Source organism: Anabrus simplex, chromosome 1 (assembly GCF_040414725.1).
Source record: "Anabrus simplex isolate iqAnaSimp1 chromosome 1, ASM4041472v1, whole genome shotgun sequence".
Lineage (NCBI taxonomy): Eukaryota > Metazoa > Arthropoda > Insecta > Orthoptera > Tettigoniidae > Anabrus > Anabrus simplex.
Window position 1 is genome coordinate 235,280,972 of NC_090265.1, and position 24,791 is coordinate 235,305,762.

The 24,791-nt window shown below is 39.8% G+C and overlaps 1 protein-coding gene across 1 annotated transcript in view; it reads right to left on the minus strand.

The window, feature by feature from the left end:
* LOC136864374 (transducin beta-like protein 3) overlaps positions 1-24,791 on the minus strand; it is a 157,975-nt gene that overhangs the window by 25,372 nt on the left and 107,812 nt on the right. The window contains exons 10-11 of the mRNA XM_067141294.2: positions 23,048-23,169; positions 3,360-3,521 (exon numbers count right to left, since the gene is read on the minus strand). Coding sequence (XP_066997395.2) covers positions 3,360-3,521; positions 23,048-23,169 — 284 coding nt within the window. The remainder of the gene's footprint in view (positions 1-3,359; positions 3,522-23,047; positions 23,170-24,791) is intronic.

Genomic DNA, 24,791 nt, shown 5'->3' on the forward strand with positions numbered 1-24,791 from the left:
AGCAAAGATGAACAAGTACTGGTAGTGTCTCTTATTGCTGACCTGTTTACAAAAAAAAACTAAACTGGAAGAAGAGCACGATCACTTATAATTTATGTTTTCTCTTTTTGTTCCTGGTGTCAGTTGCCAAATGTTGTCTTTTCATGAATCATTAATTCACATAACCGAAAGGTTTAAAAAGTCTAACAGGAGGGCCAAGGACCAACAAACTGGATAGTAAACATAAGGTTTTGTAACCGTGCTTAACTGCAATGATGTTCTTACTGGAGTCATGATCAAGTTCACTTGCGAGAAGCCCTGTTCAAACTCACTCACTGAAATTAAGGTGTTGCGCATAGTATTCAAAGGGAGCATTAGATATGAAGGACATTTCTTCTCCATAAGGTATTCTCAAAAACTTAGGATTTGCCTCTCAGTAAATTTAAAACGTTTACATATGTTTCTTATTTGTTTCTCCCTAAGTTAGATCAGGATTTTCTCGTCAGGTTACAATATCCAAAATTCTAGCCCGTTCTGGAATGTGACTGTAATCTGAAGTTAACAGGCAACTCTCCATACACTTTTCCAGGCACTCATAGAACTTCACAGTATCAGTATGATTCCCCTTATTCCTTGCACCTTTTTCAAGAGTCACGCCTTTTGCTTCTGCTTCCAATGCTTCAGTGTACTATGGTCCATATGTTTTTTCCTGTATTTTAGCAAATAAAAACCTTAATAATATGTTTATACATATTTTTATAGCAGAGTAAATTGTGATGTCGTGTGCTTGTAATTTGAAACTAATTTCTGCTATCAAACATCGATGCAAGGTCTAATATGAAATTAACATTAGTTAAGTAGTCCTCCAGCATGCTGTGTTCAGTTTTTCTCTTCCATGATTATCTTTGGCACTTTTGAAATGTGCCACTAAAATATCAGAGGAAAAAAAAAAAAAAATCCACACAGATGAAACAGTTCAGAAGCTGGAAGCAACCAATCTACTATCAATATATAAAATCTTTCCAATTTTTAGGACTACATTATCACTTCTTCTGCTTGAGCTTTTAATTCTTTAGCATTATAGGCAACTAGTGGTGAACTGCGTGAAAACTTTCCTCACATCAGCTAAAAAAATTTACAGCCTGTGATAGGCACAATGGCAGAATAAAACACTGGAATATTACTGCTTAACTGAGATAATAACATACTTTATCCTTCCAAGCATTACTCTGCAGCCCTATCAGTTGCAACTGCAACAAGATTTTGTTTTAAAAATTCATTTTTGAACCCTAGTATTTCAAATATGCCATCAATGAGTTGAATATACCTTCAGCATTGACATCATCTCATTTAATAATGTCCAAACATTGTTTTGGCAGATTCATGCATGTTTGGAAGCATTATTCAAAGGTATAAGTGATGTGAGCTTGCAATTATAGTGGTACTCTCATTTATAAGGAGGGGAATTTTACCATCAGCATCTACTCTTTTCCTTCTTCTTTTTCTCCTCCTTCTTCCTGGTCTTCTTTTCAAGTTATTGACATGGATTTGGTGCAGTTTTAAGGCCGGGTGCTCTTCCTGATGCCAACCCTATGCAGAGGGCTATATTCACTATTGCCTGTTTCTGTGGACAGTAGGGTGGTAGGTACATTGTAGACACAGTAGATAAAGAGAAGTGTATTAAGACATACACAAACACCTAGTCCCCAAGCCAGAGGAATTAACCATACACACTTAAATCCTTGGCCCAGCTGCGATTGAACCCGGGATCCTCTAAACTTAGGACAAAATGCTGAGTACTCAGCCAATGAGCCAGATGCTATCCCTATCTACTATGTCTTTTATTACTCTGTTTCTTATTTCTGTAGAAATATGAGAAAATATCCATACATGCATTAGATGATTGCAGAATGCAGCTGATATTAATTATCAGCTCCTGCACATCAATTTCGGAATCAAAATCGTTAAAGATGTGATTTTTTTTTACTACTCGGTAAGCTGTTTGATAATTCCTAGCAGTTACTTCCTTTTTGTTTTCAAAACTTTTGTGCAAGCACTTTTTATCCTTTTTTGTTTTGCTGTTTTTTATATTTTAAGTGCAGCCTGATGTGACAAATCTCTTATACCGGTACTCTAATATATTTTTCCATTTTTGTGTAGAGAAAGCATTTTGTCAGATTTATTTTCAGCTGTTGCATAAATAGAAAATGAAACCCATAGCTGTGAGATGTTCATCCTTAATGATTTACTTTCAGTTCCCAAATCACAAACTTCACCAAGTTCTGCAGCTAAGATTTTCTTTTATCTTACCCCCCAATCACTCATATTTATTGTAAAATTCTTGATTTTCCAAATACAGCATTCATGAATATCCTCCCATTGTTATTAATGTCACGCAGGGTTATTAAGTAATTTCCTTCATGACTATCACACGGCACTGATGTCGTTTTTTCGTTGTTTCTTGCACTTCTATCATCTTTAATTACTTTTCATTATCTGAGAGGATGTAATGTAGTTTGTTATTTTCTTCACCATGAACATAAACACATACACACACAAAATAAAACTACCACTTCAATACCGAAACTGCATGCATATAAGCGTAATATACAAGATACAGGACCTCTTCAAAGACTTTGATTATGTAGAAGCCAGGTTCTATTGTTTTATCACTTCTCCTGTTTTAAGTCTTCAAAATCTCAACTCAACTACATACTACTTTTAAAGAAAACATGCATTACTTTACAAAACTAACATCCAAATTTAGGAAGAAGAATGACACGACAGCTAGGGCTCACAGATGTGGGGATGAAATTATATTTACAGCATAACCAACATACAACACTAAAGTTCTTAATTTTATGTAAACAAAAGGCAGAAAGCTAAGAACAAGCAGAGAGAGAGAGAAAGAGAGAGAGAAAGAGAGGGGGGGAGGAAGCGATAAACACTGTTCACATCTTCCATGAATACAGTGTATTGTAGTGGTTAGTACTGTATTTCGATATCTGAATATCAACTCATTTTTGTCCAACTACTTGGCTGGGTCGGGGATTTCAATTGCATATGATTAATTCTCCTGGCTCGGGGACTAGGTGTTTGTGTTAGTCTCAACACTTTCCTCTTCATATTCAGACAACATACTACACTACCAACCATCACAGAAACATGCAATAGTGATTACATCCCTCCAAATAGGGTTGGGGTCAGGAAAGGTATCTAGCCATAAAACAGGGCCAGATCCACATGTGTGATGCAGTTTGCATCTGCAGCTCCATAAGTGTGGGAAAAGCAGTAGAAGATGATGAAGAAGAATATAAACTCATTTTCTTATAAGTTAGAAATATTTCTTAGAATTTCATATTTTTTTAAAAAATGCTTACCTTAACACATGACAAATCTGACAAAGACCATATCTTGAGTGTACAATCAGCTGATGTTGTTAATAGAACTTGGTCTGTTGGAGAAAATCGAACACACCAAATTCCTCGTTTATGCCCACGAAACACTCCAAGTAAGGTGAGATTATCTTCTATAGACCAGAGCTGCAAAAGTCAACAACCACTTGAAGAGGGAATGTTTCAAGGATTAACAGATAATGATATAGATGTTGATTCCCATAGGGAATCTGAAATATTTGTCCTGAATGTGTAAATTTATAACACCAATATAAATGGTCCATTATTGGACATTATAAATTATCCATGGTCCAATAATGGACCATTTACATTGGTATTATTAACAGATAATACTATACTGGTATGCAAAACCAGTAAAGTGCTGTCATTTATTTTTCTCCACTATGTAAACTGTTCCATCAATTATTATATCTGTCTAAAAAATAATAAATTACATTGCTAGGCAATTTATATCACATCTTAAAATTCTGAACAATGATTTTTTAATAACTAGCTAAGCTCTTGATATCAGGACCTCAAGTAACATAGAAACTAAATTTCAGGGATGTGATTCTCTCTCTACATATACGGTGTGATTCAGCAGCCCCTTTCAATATAGTTTGCTGTAACGAACGTGCACATGGTTATAGGGGTGCTATTCCCCTGTAGGCGTACTGTATGGTACTACAGTTTAGTGAGCACATTTTGCACATGATTCTGAATCCTAGAAAAATGTTATATCATCTGTTTGCAAATCATGACGCCTTGAAATCATGTAGCAACATCCTTTTACCATGTAATTATATTAATGTTATCATGCCTCATGACTGGGTCTAATGAAGAGGGGGAATCAATGCATAAAACTAGGTAACAGTGCAGTAATTAATGTCTTAAACACTGAACCGGATGGCATATGTATTCTGCTCTCGTTGTACTACCAGCATGTTCCCAGCAGTGTAGCCTAGCAGATGTGGTTAGGAGCTCGCTTAGCAATCGACAGAATGTGCCAGCAGTGGTTCAAATCCTGCATCGTTCAAATATTTTTGCATCGGTATGATGTTTGAATACTTAAGACCCACATTTACCACATTCAAACAGTAGAATGACACTATTATTCATCGTGTGCCCTGCACATACTCCGCTGGTTAGAGCCTGAATGTACTGCAATCTCTGCTGTCATTCGGCATGTTTTCCACAAAGGAATACGTTGACATGTTCCTCATTTATGGGGAAGCAAGATAAAATGCGTGGGAGACACTACGTCTGTACCAGGAACGGTATCCCGAAGGGCGACACCCGGCTGCTACGACATTCCGCCATGTTGAAAGATGCCTAAGGACAACAGGCGCGATTTCCAACCAGCCACCAGTCCGCAACAGGCCCGTTACATCGGGTGAAACAGAAGAGGCCGTTCTGGAGGCAGCTCATAATAATCCATACATCAGTACAAGGGTGTTTGCACGACAGGTGAACACCAGCCAGCCGTCCGTCTGGTGAATACTGCATGAACATAAATTTCACCCACACCACCTTGAGCTACACCAAGAGCTCCATGGGCGGGATTTTGAAGCTCGAATGGAGTTCTGTCGGTGGCTATTAGGCAGACTGGACAATGATGCAGCATTCGTATCGCATATCTTATTCTCGGACGAATCATACTTCCACAATAAAGGGAAGGTCAATCGTCACAACATGCACTATTGGAATCCGGACAATCCTCACTGGGTGCGAAAGGCGGTCCATCAAGTACGATGGGGAGTGAATGTTTGGTGTGGAATCTTGAAGGATCACCTGATTGGACCTTAGGGCCACTGGACAGGCCCACGCTACCTGCACTTTCCGCGTCAGGAACTCCCACTGCTGCTGGAGGATGTGCCCTTGCACGATCATTTGACGATGTGGTTGTAACAGGATGGAGCTCGACCACATTTGACTTTGCCCGTTCGTAACCATCTGAACAAGGAATTGCCAGGAAAATGTGTGGGGACATTTAAAGAACGTCGTTTACACTCAAGCGCCAAAAACCCCGACCAGCTATGGAAACTCATCAAGAACACGTACCGAGCAATTACACCGGGAATGCTTCAGCGTGCAAGACGATCTATTGGACACCGGGCCCGAATATGTATAAACCAAAACGGTCACCAGCATTTGCTAAAACACTGTCAGGGTAATTGTGTTCCTATTATTTCTGGTCTGTATTTGTCCAGCCTGCTAACTAATCGACCCTTCTTAGGACCACAAACATATTCATTCACACACAAATTGCATGAGAGCAGGTATTGAACTTACATTGTGTGTGGTACATACTAAACAAATATTTCAAAAAATTTGTAATCTTCGCCCCGGACTCGAATCTCCCACCTGACATGCAAGCCCACTCTGCCACTCCTTTACCAACTACACTATGGTTCCGTATGGCACACTGGGCAGCTTATAGCAAGTATTAGGTTTACTGCATTCACGATATGTATTTAGTGTTTCGCCGGTGTGTCAGGTTCATATGATCTAGAAGGCACACGCATGTCTTCTAGTGTTTAATACAAGAATAACGTTACAGCATCCTATCATGGTGAGGTGGTAAATACCAAGATGTTGTGCTGTCTGAGAATAATAATAATAATAATAATAATAATAATAATAATAATAATAATAATAATAATAATAATAATAATAATAATGTTATTTGCTTTACGTCCCACTAACTACTTTTACAGTCTTCGGAGATGCCGAGGTGCCGGAATTTAGTCCCGCAGGAGTTCTTTTACGTGCCAGTAAATCTACCGACACGAGGCTGTCGTATTTGAGCACCTTCAAATACCACCGGACTGAGCCAGGATCGAACCTGCCAAGTTGGGGTTAGAAGGCCAGCGCTGTCTGAGCATACCAGCAGGTCAGATGTTTTCAGGACGGAATAAATATTGTGGGTAGCATAAAACTACATTGGAAGGGGGAGCTGAATCAAGCTGTATAAATATGTGTGTGTGTGTGAGAGAGAGAGAGAGAGAGAGAGAGAGAGAGGGAGAGAGATTTGAAATGCATTATGGGAAGTCAATGATAACGTACTGTTTTTTTTGTTTTTTTTTTTACAATTTGCTTTATGTCACACCAACACAGATAGGTCTTGACGACAGCGGGATAGGAACGGTCTAAGAGTGGGAAGGAAGCGTCTGTGGCCTTAATTAAGGTACAGCCCCAGCATTTGCCTGGTGTGAAAATGGGAAACCAAGGTAAAGATCATGAGCTTTGATGTATTCACAAAGATGCACACAAAATGCTGTCAGTTGTGTACACTATTTTATTCACAAATTATATTTACATCTTCTACATACACACACTAATGAACCGTCATCTTGATAAAAATCTGACTGCTACAGTAGCATGTCACAACCAACTACCAACATAACCAATTCACATACTTGACTTCAAACACTTGACTACCACAACTTCCACACAAGTCTCATTAAAACAACTCAACTCTATCCTCAAGACTGCTCCTTTATATAGGTTGCCTGGCCAGGATTCTAGAAGAATACGACATATTTTCTCGTAAATTCGTGGGTCTCCAATAGCCTACTAACAATGTAAGGAACTTTCTACATACCGGTAATTCTAGTCGCACATAGCATTGGTCTGGTCTTATTACAGTGTGTTGCACAATGTTACATTGGATTATACATCATATATACAGGTAATAATAAATTATATACTATTAAGTACGTGTTCTCATAACAGATATACAGCAGATGTTTCATGAGATAACCTCACAAATAATACGATCGTGATTATACCAAATAAAGTTTGTACACAACTACGTAAATAATACGTATAACTGGACGTAAACACTTCATAGCCATATCTCACAAGTAGTAGTAATAGTAGTAGTAGTAGTAATAATATTAATAATAATATTATCCATAGGTTAAAGAATATTGTTTCCAAGTTATATTAGTCTATTGCACTTGTGTCGAGGGGCTGCCTGGCCGAGGCAGTAAAGGCGTGCTCGGTCTGCCCGGAAGGACGTGGGTTCGAATCCCCGTCAGGAAGTCGTAAAGTTTAAGAAACGAGACTTCCACTTCCGGATGTGCACATGGCCCTGAGGTTCACTCAGCCTACACCAAAAATGAGTACCAGATTCATTAGTGGGAGCAAAGGCGGCCGGGCATAGACCTAACCACTCTACCCCATCAAGTGCCGAGGTTACGGATAGTGGAAGCCTTTACCTTCCACCCCTCCAAGGGCCTTCATGGCCTGTACGGAGATGATTTTGCTTTGCTTTGGTTTTTACACTTGTGCCAATACCCATCCTATAACTTGAAACAATTTCAACAGTCTATCACACTCGTCGACTTTGCCTTGGTCGTAGATTATATCTTCTCTCTTCCTCGACGTTGCTGGATGTGCTCTCCTCCTCTTGACCGGATCGTTCCATGTCAGGGGTCGGTGTTGCCTCGCTGCGTTCTCCTCATGATGACCAGATTGTGCAGTGTCATTAGTAGCCTCCCCTCCAGGTGAACCTGTGGCAGTACCAGGCTTACTCTGTATATGGAGCGGTTGTGTGACTCGCTGCAACTCCAATGCACGGACCTTGACAGGAGGGTTGGTCTTTAGTTAGTAGACCCCATGACCAAGGTGCTTACCCACCTCAACAGGACCAACCCACTTAGGTGCGAGACCTGCGTGAAACCCCCCAATCTTATTAATGACTGGGTTGTTACGTTGCAGTACTTGCTGGCCTGGTAGGAAGATCTGGGTCTCTTCAGCATTTTGAACCTTGGCCTGGGTAGCCTGGGTAAGGGATCTCTTCTCGGCCAAAGCTTGCTTTTCCTTGATGTCCTGCTGCTGCTTATGCTGCCATTCTGCTAGGGAGACAGCTGCATCATCTTGACCAAAAGTGGGTGGTGGCCAAATCTCTCAATCCCCGGTGCCGTATAACCGTCAACCAAGGAACAGCTCCAATGGGGAATAGCCAGTGACACGGTTGATACGTCGTTGCAGGGCAAATAGTGACTGCGGTATCCGATGGTCCCGTAGTCGATGCTCCTCGTCTATTAGGTGGACCTGTAGCATCCTTTTTAGCTCCTGGTTCCGTCGTTACATTGGATTGGTCTTTGGGTTGTAGATAAGGGTGGTCCAGTGCTCCACACCCCATTCAGTCATTATTTGCTGCCACTTCCTTGACGTGAACTGACTCCCGTTGTCTGACAAAATGCATCGTGAATAACCGTAGCGGCTGAATACCTCATCTTGTAGAAGACTGATGTTGCGTCCCTTCGCGGCTTATGGTATCGGAAAGGCCTCAATCCATCTTGTGAAGAGGTCGGTGATTACTAGGAGTCCTGTTTTACCCCTTGGTGTTCTAGGGTAAGGGCCCATCAAGTCCAAGGCTATGACCTCCCAAGGGCGTTGCGGCAGTCTTCCTCGCTGACTGGATTCTGCCTTCCTGTTGCTCACTTTGGAGCAGGCGCAGGTGTAGCACCCCTTCACATAGTCCAGGATGTCTTTCCGCACTGTGCCCATTGCATTTTCTGGGACGTGTTCCAAAATGGCGCTTACGGAAGGTAAAGACCACTCAAGCTAAAAGAGTACATGACAAAGTCTTAACATTTAAACACAATAGGAGGCCATGACTTACTTGAAACTACTATATTACGAAGGTGGTGCAGAACAGAGTAAAGTCAGGTAAATTGTTTCAGAAACAAGTAAAATAGAATAGATTATTGAGAAAAAATCTCTTGAAAAAATTAACCCGAGAGAATAAGTGGACTGACATCGCTCTGTAGAAATAAGGAGATTACCAAGATTCTAACAGAAATACCGAGGAAAAGCTTCGATAATATTGTGCCATTTCACTGTGATAAGAAGTTCCGTTCGTAAGAAGGACAAAGATGGAGCCCAGGTATCTTAGAATAATTAATGTCAAAATGTCTGACCACACCGCAAGCGAAGGCAAAAGTATTCACCTCAGGCGCTAGAGAAAGGAATTTAGATCCAGAAGGCAGTGAAAAAGAACGAATGTGAAGATTGTTACTAACAATTATTGAGGAAAAATTAGAAAAACGAGATTGAATTGCTACTTTTAAAAAATCCGAGTTGAAGACGAAAGCAACTACGTCAGAGTTTAAAGAGGGTATCGACAAAAGATCAGCTCAGCGGAAACAAAGAACAGACTTTTAGAAGCTACGTCGCAAATTCAGCAGAAGATTAGTAATTTCGTTCCGCGAACTTCAAGATAGTGGAAAGTTGAGAATAAACTATGACAAGCTTACGTCACGGCAGTCTCTGCTGACGTATTACTCGATATCACCAAAGTTAAAGAGTTACAGAAGTGGGAATCCTGTAATAACTCCGGGATAGATAGAAGAAAGAAAATCTGTTTGTTTCAAATCATAGAAATATACTACCCCAAGAAGAATATTTGACAAGTAGATCAGCTCTTTCAAAAGAAACAATCTTTCGCATTAGACAGATTATCACAGCTGTTCATGATGGAAATGCTAATTGATCTTGTTTGCTATTCTATTCCAACTAGTCCAGAGATGAGCAAGATGTTCTAAGAAGATGAAAGGCCAGACTGCCCAAATGGGTGCCGTTGGATGACGTTGCCTGCCGAGAGATGACTAAGCCCAGAGGAGAATTATGCCAATATTTCCCATTCACCTAGGGAAATAAAAGGAGGTGTATCCGTATGTCCTGTCAGCTGGACATATGCCGACGTCTGGAGCTGCTGAATTCAGATAAGTCTTACTTTTAAATTAGTGTAGTAATGTTTATATATTCATATGTAAGTGTAATATGATTTGTTAATTAGTTCCGTGCAAAATAATGAAGCGACGAAAGTGGTGTATTGAATTAGAGCAAAGGTGGATAGGTAATCTTCAGATTTGTATGACAAATCTTTAGATAGGTAGTCAATCAGTGATGAAAGCCTACGTTCGAGATGTGATCCATGTAGTGTGAAATACCGAGTTCGTTAAGGTGACAGTGAATTGTATGCTATGTCAACGAGAGATTTAGGTACGTGTGTACATTGGTTATGACCAATGAATGTCAAGTTAGGAACCAGCAGTAGGATATGCTTGCTAAATAGACAAATGTGTTTACGATAATTGAAGGTTATGATGGAATGAAGGTCATAATATCGTGAAATATGTCCATGAACCGTGATTTAAATAATAAGGGCCACGATTGAAGGAAGTGGACATGTATTTAGTAAAGGAGACGGAATATATGTTTGAAACTATAATAATGATTATTTAAGAGAAGTTGATATGAGATTGATAATTTAGAATGGTGATAGTTATTGATTCTTCGCGAGGGTGAGCACGGTGATGTAGTAGTGGACTTAATGGTTTTCATGTTGAGTTTTACTAAAAGGGAAATCAATATCTAGCAGATTCATGTAATATTTCTCTTACGAGCAAGCATAAAAGTTCAAGTAAGATTGGAGTGACACCTGTTGGTTAGCGTGCACACTTGGTAGTGTCAACAAAATCTCAGTTAGGAGGATGAATTAAACACATGCACTGTGTCACAGATGTCTTCTAATTTTGATCTATTCTCAGGCGAAAGGAAATGTAATAACTTCTTAGGCAACATCCTATCACTGATGACTGACTGAAAATGTAGGAATTATATTTGATGGTCAAGTCTTCACACAATGCAGACCACATTAGCTAGTATATTTCAGATGAAACTATTAGAGTAGTCGTTAGAATATATAATGTCGCACGTATGTTCAACTTAAATGATGAGAAGATTCAGATCTTAGAATGGTATGTGGATCTTACTGGTACTTATTGAACCATTTATAAAAATTACATTAATTTAAAAGAGGACTTATCAATATTCACGCAGAAGAAGAAGAGACAATAAGGAGTATGAATATTCAGAATTGTAAACCAAACCAGTTACTTGTAGAAATATTAGGGAACTATCCTCCCAGGTTGATATTTATAGGTATCTATTGATATGTTGCGAGAGATAGGAATAACTATATGTCAGCAGATTAATATGAGCTCCGAGGGAGAGCTAATAATTAACTCAAAACTTCATAGGCAATAGAGGAGAATTCCAATTCATGAGATATGGTTTTAGGCCTAAAATGCGTACTGTATATCTTGAAACCACCCTCAGTCTACACTCTAGCTTGTAAGGACTCATGTTGTAAATATTTTTTTTTCTTTGCTAGGGTGCACCCAGATAAGTTTTAGTTACTCAATATGTTTTAATTACTCATACAAGTTTTAACTACTCAAATATGTTCTAAACTATTTCACAAGTTTTAATTATCCAAACATATTTAACTTAATCGTTTCAATCTATTAATTTTACACTTTATTTCGATTTGATCATTTCTTTGAAGGTCTAAGATGGTGAATTTGACATTTTGGACTCATGATTTTTAAGTTGTTAATTACGGGCTGGATGATAATAATGTTCAGCTGAATAATTGGTCATACGGACTTCAATAATTTGCCGTATATTACATTCTGTCCTTGATTTTTTTTGGGCAATCAAGATTTAAGCACTTAGTGCAATAGATTTCAGTAGATTTAGTTTAAAGGATGACTAAATCGAGCAACATTTCCTTTATAATGCATAGTGGGTGCCGGACGGGTCAATTACCGGCAGATTCTAGATAAACATCGCTTGCATATATTTTACCCGATACTGACATTTCTTCGATTTCTTCTTACGCCAGAAGTGTGGAAGTATTGAGTGAAAGGGTGACATGGAGAAGCTAGAAAAGGAAAGAAAATGATTAATTAGGTATTCGAGTAAAAGAAATAGGTAGACCTAAGAAATTAAGGCCATGTTTGCTAGAAATGGACGAAATAGTCAGATGAACATGCAGTTTCCTCTATCAGATTCTTTTTTTTTTTAGGAGGATAGATTAACATTCGACCTTTGGATTGAAACAATTATATAATAAACAAGATGTGTAAAAATTTAAACAGTTCTTTCAATGTGTTTCGTAGCGTAGAGACTTAGATTTAAGTGGATGAATGCTGCAACAACTTGGTAGCGTAAGAAATATAATAATCAAAGTATGAAAGTTGTTTCTATGTGTAATTTAAGTTTTCTTTGGCTCCGTATGGTATGTCTTTCTCTTATCCGGAACTCATAGCCCAAATGATAGAATTATGTTAGTCGGAAGGATCGTGATTATGCTAGCCTGGATCTTATGAGTCCCCTCAGGGAGCCGGGAACGGCGCAATATTGAAGAAGACAGCGAAACTATATAAAAATAAGGTGGAGGATATAAAATACACCGAGAATTACGAAAATTCGTCCAGATACGTGTACTGATTGTCCTGAAGTACAAGATCGATAAAACTACGAAAACAGAAACTGGAAGCCGCAGGAAGAGGAAGCAATAGCATTGAATTACTGCATTAAAGGAGAAGTTGTAAAAGAAATAATATTTCCAAAATTAAATAATATAAATTCTGAAAAAAAATAGCTTAGAAGAAATATTACTTTAGTTAAAATCTAAAATGAATATGTACTTTTCAGAAATATTTGATCTTATCGGCAGTTTTTCAAAGAAGATGATGGTCTGCTAAACACCCAGATGGACCGACCTGGAAGGAGATATCATCCGAGCAGTTAAAACTACCCGAGATGAGAGAAGGATGTCGCCCAGCCAGATCAACCTAAGATGAGGAACCCAGCCAGTCATCGAACCATGGCCAGAGTACCAGCCATGTGACGAACGGAAGAAGAGCAACTGAGGCCCGAGATGACGAAAGACGAGCTAAGTGTTTATATTAAGTAATATAATTCTTAATTCATGTGTTTTTGCGGTATATGTGGTAGAATAGAATAGCCTAAGCATGAGATAATTAAGAGTGCAAGTGAAAACAGTGAAATGAAGTGCATTATATTTAAGATACTAATGATATATTAAGTCAATGTAGAACTAAAAGGATATTTCGTGGAGTACGGTTAAGTATTAACAAGCGATTCAACGAGGTAAATGAGAATACGGTTAAGAAGGAAAGTAATATAACAGCTGATTTCAAAGAGTGTCAAATGATGAATAATATCTATGAGTTTCGAAAATCCATCCAATCTTAGATTACGTCATGTGTGGGTCGCGTATTGAGAAATGATATTTAGAATCAAGTTATTCCTTGCCGGATATTAGTGTTAAAAGTACATATACGGTATTTTAAGGTTATGCGTTGTATTTTATAGTGAATTGGTCAATGAAAAGGAATATTTACGCGGAGAAAAACGTTATGTCTCAATAGTAGCAAATGATATAAAAAAGGTTATATGTGTTGAACATACATATTAAGGAAGTTAAGAAGGTATTAATTGAAGGTTATAAATGATAATATGGAGCTTTAAGAGATGATTTAAGTATAATATTACGCGTTGTGATAGTTAATGAGACATATATGTGATGAATAGACGTTCAATATGCATGAAATTGATGCAATTAGACGATGCAAATACTGAAAAGGAATACGCCGCAGGGGTAACTTATAATAAGGTATAGATGGTTAAAATACGTATATAGTTGAGAATTGAAGATGATATGGATGTAATTACAGCTGTTAATAGAAAGATATATGTGTTTCGTGTCGTATTCTCAGCGAATATAAATGTGAAGTAGGCAAGATGATATATGTAGCCGACATACAAGCATAATACCGAGATGTCACACTGCAGATACTTGTTGACTTCCTTGCCCACATAGTATATGTGAGATAAGCTTAACGGCTGAACACATATTGAGCCGTGATACCATGAATTAAGAATTATACAGGTAGAATAGGGAGATAGACTATTTTATATGTTGAGTATTGTTTTATATTTTAAGTTAAGATTTTAAATGAAAAGATAATAGACTAGGAGCCGTAAATTTAAGTGGCAATAGGGTCAAAAACCTTAGCACGTCAGTCGACTTATGTTTTCATCAGATGATATTCAACGCAAACGAATTCAGATTTTAATATAATAAAACATGTAAATTGTGTGGAGGAATCCTGAATCTTTCTTAATGATGATGTAATTATGTCATATTAATGCACATGAATGATTAACTTAATTTTTCAAGGATGATGGGAGATATTTTGACTTCATTTCAGAAATGTTGGATTCATAATATCATGATAATTTAAAAATAAGCCAGCACTGACTTTAACTTTAATTTCTGTGGAATAATATTTATTTTTGAGACAATAATTATGGAGTTCATGAAGTTATTCATTCTCATTTCTTTCAATAATTCATTAGTTTAATAAATATGTTTCTTGATTATTTTCATAATTCAATGAGTGATCATTTATAGTGATAGATAGTAGACTGACTTAGTGTGTAAGGTAATTTTTAAGTGAGTTGCGTTATGAAATGATGGCCGAAGATGAATTTGCAAATATTGCGGTAAAATGAAGACGTTCATCGGATGGTATCGCGTGCGGTCATTGAGTCTTTCTTGGAACTCACGTAAAACCTGAATTATAGAAAAATTAAACATTTTTCTTGCTTGTGGATACCCTGAGACTACATCTGACTAGCCAGAGTGATAGCTGTGTCTCACCTGGACGCGGGTAGGGTTCAGCACGTTGACCTACAAGAATCTTCGTCGGAGAGACTGATATGTCTCTTCACCTCCTGGATGTCCGGCTTCAGTGCTGCCATGGAACTTCTCGAGGATGTCCGTTGTGTGCTGTCTAGGGATCACCACTACCGCAGGCATGTCGGAGAGGTGCGATCTGTACATCAAGAGTCCTCCGTCAACCCGCAAGTTCTTGTAGAACATCTTAAATTCCCCCGAGACGAGTCGACTACTGGTGTTCAGTCTCCTACTCCACTGCGTCATGGTTCTACAGTGATTGTCTTGTTCTTGCCATTGCTTAATTACTTCCAGATCAAGTTCCTTCTAGATTATTATAAGGACAGGTTCATTGGGTTCGCTCTGGTGATTTTGTGGGAACTCCCTCTCGACAATGGTGCTCCTAACTTCAGGTTCCATCGCCGGGTGCCTAGATAAACAGACTGCTCCTATGTTCATCGGTCCTGGGACGGTGACACACATCAAAGTCAAATTCTGCGATTAACAGAGCCCATCGCATCAATTTAGATTTTGAGCCAGAGACCGAGTTCAACCATTTGAGAGCTCCGTTATCGGTGTAGAGCTGAAACTTCTTCCCTCCAAGTAGCCTCTGAATTTGCCCATGGCCCACACTACGGCTAAGGCTTCATTCTCGGCAGTGCAGTAGCGTTGTTCAGTGGGAGATAGCTTTTTGCTGGCATACTCGATGATGTCCCTTCCGCTGTCACTCCTCTCTTGGAATAACACTGCTCCTAGGCCAGAGCGCTGGCATCGTCTGTCTGCAACACATCTTCCGCTGAGGGTTGAGATGGGCTAGACTGAGAGCGTTGCATATCGCAGTCTTAATGCCTTGGAATGCTGCCTTTTCCTTGCTGGTCCATCGGAATGGGCGGTTGTTATGGAGTAGATCGGTGTGACGCAAGTGCAGTAACAGGTATAACTTGAAAACAATATTCTCTCACCCATGGATAACTAATGCAAATATCGAGCTCAAATTATTATAGTTTAATAATAATACGATGAAGATTGATTAGTTCTGCTTCTGGTGTGAGAGAATCAGCCGTCTAGGAAGAGTCCTAGTCCGTTGCCCAGAAGACACCCGGATGTATAACAATATCACATGCAAATACACCCTACTGGGAGGTTTCTCTCGTGTCCCCCTAGGAGCTACAGGCCAATCTCCTTATTATGCCATCTTTTTAAGATTCTGGAGAGACTAATCCTCAATAGGTTGACTAATAAAATCGAGCCACTTCTGATTCCACAGCAAGCTGGATTCAGGAGAGGGAAAAGCTGCACATCGCAGGTGTTGAAATTAAGTCAACACATAGAAGATGGCTTTGAAAGCCGGAAAATCACAGGAGCTGCATTTATAGATCTCTCAGCAGCATATGATACTGTTAATCACCGAATTCTCCTTGGAAAGGTATACAGCATGACAAAGGACTTCCATCTGACTTGTGCCATTAGAAACCTACTTCAAAATCGAAGTTTCTTCGTTGAGTTCCAGGGAAAAAGAAGCAGGTGGAGGATACAGAAGAACGGACTACCTCAGGGAGCGTGTTGGCACCAATGCTTTTCAATATTTACACAAATGATCAGCCTCTTCCTGCCGGGACGAATAGTTTCATCTATGCTGATAATTGTGTCATCACATCTCAGGGGGATAACTTCGAGGCGATTGAACAAACATTGTCCACAGCTCTAGACACTCTTGCTGGCTATTACAAGAAGAATCAACTAACACCAAACCCAACTAAGACGCAAACCTGTGTTTTCCATCTAAACAACAGAGAAGCTTCCTGAACTCTGAAGGTCACTTGGCAAGGCATAGCATTACAACACAATCCTACCCCGAAGTACCTCGGAGTCACTCTAGATCGTGCCTTAACCTACAGAAAACATTGTTTGAACATCAAGCAGAAAGTGGCTGCTAGAAACAATATTGTGCGGAAGCTAACTGGAACATCTTGGGGAGCACAACCAGACACAGTGAGGACATCTGCCCTTTCGCTCTGCTATTCCGCAGCTGAATACGCATGCCCGGTGTGGTACAAATCTTGCCATACCAAAGCAGTTGATGTAGCACTCAACGAAACCTGCCGCATTATTACTGGATGTTTGAGACCTACACCTTTGGAAGAAGTGTATTGCCTTGCAGGGATAGCACCTCCCGATATTCGCCGTGAAGTGGCAGCCAAGAAAGAAAAGAGAAAGGTGTTGACATCGGAAGCCCACCCTTTGTTTGGATATGAGCCACCACGCCAGCGGCTTAAGTCTAGGAAAAGCTTCTTGAGAGTAACCGAAACACTTGCAGGAACAGCGCAGCAAACAAGAATTCAAGAATGGCGCGTCAGGAGTCAACATACGAGGATCAGTCAATGGATGACCCCAAAAGAGGAACTCCCTCCTGGCCATGTTACAGATTGGGTGAATTGGAGAGCACTGAACAGACTGCGCTCTGGTGTTACGCGGTGCAGGGTAAACCAGAAGAAATGGGGTTTCGAAGTGGACAGTACCTTGTGTGTATGTGGAGAAGAGCAGACCACAGCCCATTTGCTGCAATGCAGTTCATGCCCATTCAGCTGCACAACAGAAGACCTGGTTAAAGCGAAGCCAAATGCACTTGATGTTGCAAGGTTTTGGGCTCACATTGTTTAATGTGGCTCTTTGCCATTGGAGTATTTATATTATGTTTTATGTTTTTCCTTATCTTTAATTTTAAACTTATGTATGCTTCTGACACGATATAAAATAAATTATTTTACGATCACGGTTCTTATTATTATACAATTATTGATGTTATTATTATTATTATTATTATTATTATTATTATTATTATTATTATTATTATTATTATTATTATTATTATTACTACTACTTGTATGTATAGCTATGAAGTGTTACATCATGTTAGTATTTGTATTATTATTATGATACGATCGTATTGTGTGTGAGGTTATGAAACGTGTTGTACATAGACATTGATATCAGTTCCGTTAATGTAAATACCTGTAAATTAATATTATAATTTATTCTTACCTGTATATATAAATTGTAATCCATAATTTTGAAACACACTGTAACTTCCAGAATGGTATACACACTAGAATGATTGAGAATATTCTGTAAACTATTCCTATGTATTGGACACTCTGGAATATTCAAGAAGGTAGTTCCTTTTGTAACTTATCTTTCTGGAAATTTGGCCAGATATATATAAAGAGACGATCTTAACGGTGAAGTTACTGTTGAGTTACTGAAGTTGTGGTTTCGAAGTTATTGTTTAGTAGCACATGGCTGACATGCCGAGTTAAGACAGTCTCCATGTTTAATTGAGCGGTAGTCATCTGTTTTATTTGTGTTCCAAGAGTGTAACCTCTGTGGTATTCGGTGTCAGTTGTCAACCATTTTTATAATGGCGGCTTGTTGATATTCCTGAAGTGAAGTGTTATGTGTTATGTGAGTGTGTAATTTGAAAATATATGTGAATAAAATTTATTGTAGCAACTGACAGCATCTCATGTGCCTCTGTGTTGATACGTTAGGTGAGTGGTATTGCCTTCTTTTCAAATTGTGGCACGAAGCTGCTATACCATCCACACAAGCCAAGGAACTGACGTACTTGTCGCTTGGACCGCGAGTGTTGAGCTTCTTCGATAGCTCGATTCTTCTCCGGTTGCCTTTCTAAGCCTTCCGATGTTAGGACATGGCCAAAGATATTCCACACAGGACTAGGCAAAGGGGCACTTCTCCAGTTGGCAAGTCAGTCCATGAATCTTCAGTCATTCCAGCACTTTCCTCAGACGTACAAGGTGTTCTCGAAAATTCTTGCTGTGAATTAAGATGTTGTCGAGATACACTTGGCAGAAATCTCCAACACATCCTGACAATACCTTATCCATCAGTGGCATGAAGGTTGCAGGAGCATTCTTCAATCCAAAAAGCATTACTGTAAACTGATACAATCCTCTCGGTGTCATGAAGGCGGTCAGTGGTCTAGAACTTTCCTCGACCATCGCCTGCCAGTATCCGGAGTTGAGATCCAATGTGATGAAAATCCTAGACCCACTTACTTGTTTCAGAGAGTCTTTTAGGTCAGGCCTGGGGTAGGTGACACTAACGGTCTTTTTGTTCAACTCGCGGAAGTCCACACAGAGTCGATACTCCCCCTTCTTCTTTTACGGTAGGACGATAGGCGAAGCCCAACAGGATGTAGAGGGTTCGATGAGACCTTGCCCTTCCGTCCCTTGAATCTTCTGAATGACGAGGTTGCGCTTATCTGGTTTGATTGGATGTGGACGTTGCTTGATGGGTGAGGAAGTGCTGCATTCAATGGTGTGCGTTACAGTTGTAGTCCGCCCTATTTTATTGGTGATGACTTCCGGAAAGTCCTTTAAAGCACATCTCAGCTCCTCTTCTTCACTTGGTTGAAGATGCGTTAACTGGATATCTCCCAGGTCTACGTCAACTTCCGCATCCTTGCGAGTCCGGAGATTTCCATCGTGCCAGATGACCCTCAGACGTCTGTCTTTTCCCAAAAAGACTTCATGAGCTGCATAGTCTAGGATCACCTTGTATTCTACCAGACAGTCATGACCTAATATGATGTCAGGTATTAGGTTCTGAATCACTGCAACGTCAATTACAATAGGCACATCCATGCATTTAGCAGTTAGGTTAGTCTGTCCTTGGATGGAATAGGTTATCCCGTCCGCTGCTCCCACTACCCTTCTGAGATGGTGAGACTTCATAGGCGGTAGTAATCTGGCAACAGTCCCATTTACAAATGAATGGCTTGCTTGGCTGTCGAGTATGGCTGAAAAATTATCGTTGCCTATCCTCAAGATGATAGCTGGGCGGGGTTGGCCTGTTCTGCTCACAATCTGACCAATCCCTCTCCTACTTGACCAGGGTTGCTTATCTTGTCGTGTCTTGAGGCGCATTCCTGTTCCCGGTCCCATCCCTCCCCAATCCAGAATGGGCCAGACCAAGTTTTCCGACGTCAAGGTTGGGCACTTGTTCTTCAAGTGTCCCGTTCTTCTACAGTGGTAGCACTTTCTAACCGAGCTAGTCTCTTCCGTAACTTTGCTTTTGTGTTCCTCTTCCAACTGAGCGATGATTCTACGCAGATCATCAAAGGATCTCGGTTGTGATACTTGCACTAGGGGTCAAATCTTATAGTGTAGTAGCTCTGTGATGTCTGGTAAGATCTCGTTCTCGCTTCCCTCCGGTTGCAGCTGCTTGAAGAGCTGGTACTTTTGGAGGACGAACGCGCTAGCTCTCATGCCGCTGGGTTGTGCCTCAGTCAGTAGCTTCCTTTTCACAGAGCTCTTCACCCCTTCGGAATTAAACCTACCAAGGAATTCCCTCTTGACGTCCGTCCAATTTAAATTTAAGCCCTTCAAGTTATTCCAAGTAGCGGGCTGCCCCTTTAACAGCGGTGTGATGAGTTGAACGAAGATGTCCTTCGGTAGATTAGTCCTTCCTAGTAGACTGACCAATCCCTCAATGAAGCTAGTTGGTTTCTCTTCCAATCGCCCTTGGAATTTCGGAAGGCTCTCTATAATCACCTTCGGGTCTAGGTGTCCTGTATTGCTGGTTAGGTTTGGGAAGGTTAGAGGCATGGCGATAGGTCCTGTTCGAGTTAATCTATCTTCTACCACGTGAAGGATGATTTCTCTTATATTCTGCACATTTCCCTTGATGGTTGAAATCCGGTTTCCTAACCTTCCTTCAACAGCAGTAATATGGCTCCCAAAATTTACTTCAACGGTAGAGATACGGTTTTCAAAATTCCCTTCGATGGTAGAAATTCTCCCCTCAACCTGTTGTTTTATGCCGGAAACCTGAATTGCATCCTCCTGCTTGAGGTTCAAGATGTCCCCTTCCAGCTGGCTTACCCTACTATCGATCTGCTCAACCTGTCCCAGTTTTGACCTGATGTCTGATATCTGCCGTGTTAATTGATTGGTGACATCAATAATTTGGGATGAAATTTTGTCATCTACAGTTGAAATTTTCGATTCTAAGCATTGTTCTACTTCGTAAACATGCGTGTACGCTTTTGATTTTTGTCCGGTTAAAACTGTTTTGGTTTGAGAAATTTCATTTGAAATTTTGTCATTTACTTTCGAAAGTGGTTTGCAATCCGTTCTGTTAAGCCACAACTGACGTCTGAAAATTTTGCCTGAAAATCGGTCATTCACTTTCAAAATTTGATCTGTTAAGTAGGAATTGAGTGTCTGTATCATGCTCGTTAAGTTGGAACACATTTTGGTAATATTTACCTCTTCTTCGGATGACGTGTCTGGATGTTTGTAAACCTCGATAAAAAACTTTTCAGGATCTTCGCCTTTCATGAGATCTTCTCGTAACTGTGTCTTCAGTAATTTCTTCTTGCCGTTCGTCGGAAGATTTCCCTTTAAGAGTTCATCTTTGAGTTGTTGTACGGACATAGCTTCCAGTATCGCTTGCATTTTGTTCCGATACACTTCACTCGTATTCAGTCGAATATTATTCTTACGTCCCAGTCACGGTCGCCAATGATGTATTCACAAAGATGCACACAAAATGCTCTCAGTTGTGTACACTATTTTATTCACAAATTATATTTACATTTACATACACACACTAAGGAATCACCATCTTGATAAAAATTTGACTGCTACAGTAGCATGTCACAACCAACTACAGTACCAACCAAACCAATTCACATACTTGATTTCAAACACTCGACTACCACGACTTCCACACAAGTAATACCAATATAAATGTTCCGTTATTGGACATTATAAATTTTCCAGCCAACTCATTCCCGGTCGCCAGCATTTCGCCCCAGTGTGGGACAGGAACCTGGCATAGTGGGCACTTGCTGGACTGATAAAAGTCATCTCCTACCCCGGCTCAGGCACACCTCTGTGGAGGTTCGGATCTGCCTTCGGGAAGAATACACCCTTACCTTACCTTAAAGATATAATAAGGTAACCATGTCCTGTCCTGTGCCTAAAAGTCGTTACTGTTTCCTTTTTGGGTTTTCCCTTATTTTCTTCCCACTGTTCATATATATTCTTCCATTTCTTTACGCCAGATGGTCCACCAACAGCTTTCTTTTACATCATTGTTGCCAACTGGACCACAAGGCTTTTTCAGTGAATGAATTTGAGCTGGTGTTTCCTTTGTATGTAAATTGGTATCTTTCTTAGCCAATAAATCTGCTATTTCCCTCCAGTCCTGCACTGGAGGATATCCACTGGTATACAACAGTTTTTCAAGAACCCTTAGGTGTTCAAAGCCTTTGTTATGGTACATATCCCAATTGTCTGAGGCTGACTCTTACAGGATACTATTTGTATTGCTGAAGTCAAACAACATGACCATTTTCTGAAAAGCCTGACGTCTGCAAAAGTGCTTTGTTTTGTTTTCACCCACAGCAGTATAATGACTGAAAAGTTTGCATGAAACTTCTGCTCCTGGTGCATTTGCTTCTTCCATGAAATCATAAAATCTTGTTTGCCAATAACCATTTATTTTATTAAACAACTGCCCTCCATTGACGGTATCCCTTACAGACTCTCGTCTAAGTTTGATGACGAACTTACAAAATTCAATTACAATATACTGTCCATGTAATCACGCGGTAGACGCTGAGCTAGTGCGGTTCGTCTTTGCAGACTAAGTCCATGCCCGCCTTAAATTGCGCATTTGTAATGCCACATTTTTTTCGCTACATCCTTTGCTTTTATCTGTATCATTTCATATAGTGTAGCAATGCAGTCATTTCTCAGTTCTACAAGATAGTCAAGCATTTCTTTCTCAACCTTGGGAACTTCTCCGCACTTTGGGCCACGAAACAGTCAACAAATGGATTTTAGCTTTTTTAATTCTTCACCAATATTGAATTAATTTTGGTTCTATACCAAACTCACTTCCTGCGGGGCATTATGCAAGTAAATATGGTATATTTACATCACTATGAATTAGGAGTAATATTACAGTTTTTCTTTTCTTTTCAACATGCAGCCTTGTAGAATTTAATGGAGGGTATTTCTTGTTAAGAATCTCTATGCAGATTAGGAGAAAAAAATAAAACAATATTTCTCACCTTCGCTGTCTTGTCCTGAGAACCAGTAGCAGCCAATTTGTCATTGGGAGATACACAGACACTGTTGATATCCTTCTGATGAGCCAATTCCGTGCTCTTCACTGTCAGAGTATCAGGTACATCTGGAATATACAGACTTAATACATAGAAATATATGTATGGAATATGTCAAAGACTCCCTTGACAACATGGAAGAACTATGGACAGACCTGATGAACAAGTGTTAGCAGACAGGAAAAATCCCAGAAATTTGGGCAGCAGTAATGTTCAAGATTATTTACAAAGGTAAAGGAGACAAGAGGGGGCCAAAGGGGTAGTATGTGGTCCTGTGGGTTCACTTCTTGCTGGTGGAAGTGTACTAATAAAGCACAGGAAATGCCATTTATTCCTACCAAGTCTGATACATTCATGTCCACGCCGTGGCCGCTGGGCAACGGGTACACTGCATGTACACGGCTAAGTCATGTAAGGGTGAAAAAGCGAGTTCCCGACGCTTCAAAATGGGGACCACCAGCTAAGAGAGCCAACCCTGAAAGAAAACATCGGCCCTCCAGGATTGCTGGGGGTTGGCGTTGGGCTGACAACCCAATCTGTAAAAAAACTCTCGTTATGAAATCTGAAGAAGAAATAGCCGGCCTGACTTTTTTATGACAACCTCGCAAACGTGTAAAGGACTTGAGAATTGGTTCGTGGAATGTTTTAACTCTTTACCAAGCTGGAAACCTAAGAAAGTTGCTCAATCAGCTAGATGAGTATCGACTAGATATTACTGCTATTCAAGAAGTGAGATGGATTGGTGAAAGAGTGATACAGAGGAGAAATCACATGGTATTCTATAGCTGCCACGTGAAGGATCACATGTTTGGTACTGGATTTATTGTCAATAAGCAGATAAAACATCTTACCATGGATTTTCGGGCAAAATCGCATAGATTGTGCAGACTTAGAATTAGAGGAAAGTTCTTCAATTACAGTCTTATCTGTGCACATGCTCCAACTGAAGAGAAGAGTGACAAAGATAAAGATTCCTTTTATACGATGAATTGATTGAAATTTATAGTAAGTGCCCACGAGCAGACTGTAAAATAATCTTCGGGGATTTGAATGCAAAGATAGGAAAGGAAGACGAATACAGACCTTGTATTGGAAAATATAGCTTGCATGATATTTCTAAGGATAATGGAATCAGGCTTATACATTTTGCATCCTCGAAAAATATGGTAGTGGGAAGTACAACTTTTAATCACAAGGACATACATAAAATGACATGGAAGTCTCCAGATGGAAGTACTTTTAACCAAATTGACCACCTCCTAATAGATGCAAGACACTTCTCTAAATTGATGGATGGTGGAAGTTATAGGGGGGCCAATACTGACTCTGACCACTACCTTGTGGTAGCAACTATTAGAAGCTGAATATCTAATGCAAGAAAGGTACATGGATCCAATGCAAGAAAGTTCAACAGTGCTCGGCTGAAGGAGCCTGAAACTGCTCTCAGATATGCTAGCTTGCTTAATGAGGCCCTGACCGATTTAACTAATAGTGAGAGTATTGATGAAATCTGGAATAAGCTTAGAGACACACTATTAAAAACTGCAAATGAAGTTTTAGGAAGGGAAGAGAAAGTCTGGCACAACAACTGGTTTGATGAAGAGTGTGCACAAGCAACAACCTTAAAAAATGAAGCATACAAGAGAATGCACCAGAGGAACCACACCCGAAAAGCAGTAGAAGAGAATAG